General features: G+C 35.3%; 1 protein-coding gene across 1 annotated transcript; it reads left to right on the forward strand.

Moving 5' to 3' along the window:
• Nucleotides 1-1,672: 1,672 nt before the first annotated feature.
• Nucleotides 1,673-1,939, forward strand: CBG20274 (the record flags this gene model as incomplete). The annotated part of the gene is made up of 1 exon (XM_002640321.1): nucleotides 1,673-1,939. The coding sequence occupies one exon, from the start codon at nucleotides 1,673-1,675 to the stop codon at nucleotides 1,937-1,939; it is 267 nt and encodes an 88-aa protein (XP_002640367.1).
• Nucleotides 1,940-4,466: the final 2,527 nt, after the last annotated feature.

Below are 4,466 nucleotides of genomic sequence, written 5' to 3' on the forward strand. Positions count from 1 at the left end.
AAAAATAGTAGAAGACAATATTTTACAACTTAAACTATTCATACAAATACTGAGATTTGTACTTTCTTCAAAAGTTTCAATGACAGTCAAAGAAGAAATCGATCGATGGGACAACAAAATAGATTCATCCTTCAGGCTATGGATCCCCTGAAAATGAGTTCCCCTCGAAGTACATTCCTTTTATGTGCCCCGGAGCATGGATGCAAAAAGTATTTAAAAAGGGACGGAATTCTAGCAAATGAGACAAAATTCTAACAAATGAGACAATTCTAGCAAACGAGACACGCTAGCAAATGAGTCAATTCTAGCAAGTGAGACGGTCTCTAGCAAGTGAGACAGTCTCTAGCAAATGAGACTCTGAAAATTGGAAAATTTCTAGCAAATGAGACAGTTCTAGCAAATGAGATACGCTAGCAAATGAGTCAATTCTAGCAAGTGAGACTCTAGCAAATGATCTTCAAGAAAATGAGTATTTGCCATAGGCACCGCAATGAAAGGGGGCGGGGCGACCAAAATTTTCTCCCCTTTTCAGAAACCCATCTTTGAAGCCTTGTACCGGACGTTAGTACCTCATTATCTTTAAGGTTAGAACTTTTCCCTATGTAATCGGCTATGAAAAATCGAATGAAACTATCAGTTTTTCGATATGTTCATTATTTCGATTCGAAAACTGCGAAAAATAGGAGTGGGACTGACAAATTTGACTAAAAGTGTTGGATGAAAGTGAGTGCCATCAGATTTTTTGATGGATTCTGGTAGTTTATGAACTGGGGAATTGGATTTTGAAATAAAATCAAAATTCTACTGGAGCGAACAATTCACAATTTTTAGCCAAAGTTCCAGCCAAAATAAATAAAAAGTTTCAGCGATGACCCCAAAATGTTTGTGCATTTTATGGTAAAACTGAGCATTGTGTACACCTGTGCCAATTTTCAGAAAGATCGGTTATTTATAAGTAGTTTTAAAACTCATCCGAAAATTCATAATTTTCAAAATTTTCGGTTTTTGGAAGTTTTGAGGGTGACATAGGTGAGTGCTTCCGATTTTCTTTTCACCATAAGATTCTACGCAAAATTTGACACAAAGGACAATCTTAAACAAAACATTCTACTGGAGCGAAAGTATTTCTATATGTCGGTTTCCTTATCTTTCATAGCGAAATTTAGTTTAAAAACAGGAAGGAGGCACCACCGGAAGGAGTAGACAGGCAACGAACAGTCGCCCTTTCCTCTATCCACTCTAGGGCTTTAGCCGGAAGTTCGAATCCCTCTTGTGTCTATTGTCTTTTTCTTTAATTTCCTCGTCGAATTTTTCGCGCCGCAGGATTGCAAGCTTCTAAACCCCGCCCACTTTTCTGCGCACCGCAAAAAAATGAGGAGAAAGTCAGTACATTGAGGTCTGATAGAAAAGGGTCTGTAACTCGTGTCTGGAGAAAGATTTTTCGCTGAAATTTTGGGAATGGACTTCTATAAGAGTGGTGAAGAGAATCCAACAATAAAAATAAGAAAATATCTATTTTGAAAATTATGTTGTGGTGCCTACCTATAAATCCAAAACTAGGACACCAAACTAAAATGGATGTAACTTCGGCTCAAAATTAATAACTCCAAACCTTAAAAACTGTTCTGTATATCGGAAGCTTTCAAATTATGACTATTTTAAATTTGGAACCATGTGGCATATTTTTCCAGGCGATGAATACCGTGCGGAGCTCGTCGCAGCAGGGCTCTCAACTCAAGCCATTGATGGGATTTCAAAAATTGGAGAGACGGCCTATATTTCTTTTGGGAAGAGAGAATCACCAAGTTTCCAGGATGCTATTCATGACGTGACCAAGTTGTTTTTGGATGTGGAAAAGTTTATGAAGACTCAATCGGAGCAAAATCAGAAGTCGTATGCCGCCTACGTGGAGAAGAAGAAAAAAGAGTTGGAAAATTGATATCATTTGTTGAAAATGAAGTTTTATTTTTATTTGAAAAACGAAATTTTTATATTGGCTTTTGTACCAAAAGAAACAAGACTTTCGGCCTAAGCCTATAGTTGGCAAAAAATTTGGGGGTACAAGGGGGTACAACTGATTTAGGGGTACAAAATTGGTGATTCGGGGGTACAAAATTAGTAGGTACAAAAATTCGGGGGTGAAAACTACCAATGATTCTGGGGTACAACCCATTTCATACAGGGGTACAACGCTTGTGATTCGGGGGTACAGTTTTTTTAAAGGAGTTTCTGCATTCCTGCATTTCAGAGCTTGAAAATCTCAGAATTCTTAGAATTTCAGAAATTGGAATTTCAGTATTTCGGAATCTGAGAATTTCGGAACTTCAGAAACTGAGAATCTGAGAACTTCCGAATTTCAGAATCTCAGAATTTCTGGACCTCAAAACCTCAGAATTTCAGAACTTCAGAATCTCAAAATTTCTGAATTTTCAAAAATTACGGCAGAAAATTTTCACTTCTCATTGTCTTTTGATTGTTCTTTTTGATTTTGATGTTTAATTTAGGTTTTAAAGCCCAGTCCATACTTCCCTCACTACCAATTTTTCTTAATTGTTTTTTCTCAATTCTATTTCATTTCCTTTTGTTTTCAATATTCCTTCGTTTTTGCCCAATTTTCCGGTTTTTTCCAAATTTTTCAATTTTTCTCAAGTTTCGTGGTAATTGAAATGTTCTCATTTTTTCATATTTTTCTAGATTATTGAATGAAGGAAACAATCAAAATTCAGTGATTTTCCCACAAAAATTCAGAAATCCCAAAAATTTGCCCAAAATGAGCTATTTTCTTTCGAAAATTGTTTGAACAGGGCAATAAAACACTACAAAAATTATAAAAGTAATTTTTTCGATTAATTACCACGAAAATTTGAGCAAAAACTATGAAAAACGAAAGAAAATAGAGACAATTTCAAAAAAAAATTGTTCGTTGCCTGTCTACTCCTTCCGGTGGTTTTTAAACTAAATTTCGCTATGAAAGATAAGGAAACCGACATATAAAAATACTTTCGCTCCAGTAGAATGTTTTGTTTAAGATTGTCCTTTGTGGGAAATTTGAGTTTTAAAACTACTTATAAATAACCGATCTTTCTGAAAATTGGCACAGGTGTACACAATGCTCAGTTTTACCATAAAATGCACAAACATTTTGGGGTCATCGCTGAAACTTTTTATTTATTTTGGCTGGAACTTTGGCTAAAAATTGTGAATTGTTCGCTCCAGTAGAATTTTGATTTTATTTTAAAATCCAATCCCCCAGTTCATAAACTACCAGAATCCATCAAAAAATCTGATGGCACTCACTTTCATCCAACACTCAGTCAAATTTTTCAGTCCCACTCCTATTTTTCGCAGTTTTCGAATCAAAATAATGAAAATATCGGAAAACTGATAGTTTCATTCGATTTTTCGTAGCCGATTACATAGGAAAAAGTTCTAACCTTAAAAATAATGAGGTACTAACGTCCGGTACAAGGCTTCAAAGATGGGTTTCTGAAAAGGGGAGAAAATTTTGGTCGCCCCGCCCCCTTTCATTGCGGTGCCTATGGCAAATACTCATTTTCTTGATGACATTTGCTCTCACTTGCTAGAATTGACTCATTTGCTAGCGTGTCTCGTTTGCTAGAATTGTCTCATTTGTTAGAATTTTGTCTCATTTGCTAGAATTCCGTCCCTTTTTAAATACTTTTTGCATCCATGCTCCGGGGCACATAAAAGGAATGTACTTCGAGGGGAACTCATTTTCAGGGGATCCATAGCCTGAAGGATGAATCTAGGTTGTTATCCCATCGATCGAATTCTTCAGGAGTACATCTAAATGAAAATCGGTGACTGTTATTGAAACCGAATAACCGGAAGACTTTATGTAATATGTTTCACTCTGTATGAAAAAATTGCGGAAGTTGTTGGAAATCTACTAAAGGCATGAGTTTCGAATGCTCTTTTCTTGAATGTATGAAAAGTCCATAACTGTGTTAATTAACGGAAATTTGTAAGATAAGTTTTTTTTTGAAAAAAAGTACAAATCTCAGAATTTGTATGAATAGTTTAAGTTGTAAAATATTGTCTTCTACTTTTTTTTTTCTGAAAATCTGCTCAAATGCATCCAAATGACCGAATTTTTGGCTTCAAAAACCCTAACATTCAAATGACCTTAAAGGGGGACTCCGACCAAAAATTTTTATTGCATTAAAATGTTCGAAAAGTTGTCTATTTTCCCAATATTATAGCGAAAAAATTCGAAAAAAATCCGAAATTTCCGAAAAATGCCGTTAAAAGCGAAAAATTTTTATGGATGAATACTTTGCTGTCTGCACCACTTTTTACTCATTTCCAGTTGATATATTGCTGTTGTTATCGGTGGAAGAATCCTCCAGTTGAATTTCTGATTCTTCTTGACAATTGGAAATTACTTCCACAGAGATGAAAATCTGATCAAATGTTCCTTGATTGTCGTTGTTATCAATACAAGA

The sequence above is a fragment of the Caenorhabditis briggsae genome, assembly GCF_000004555.2.
Source record: "Caenorhabditis briggsae complete genome, chrI, whole genome shotgun sequence".
Lineage (NCBI taxonomy): Eukaryota > Metazoa > Nematoda > Chromadorea > Rhabditida > Rhabditidae > Caenorhabditis > Caenorhabditis briggsae.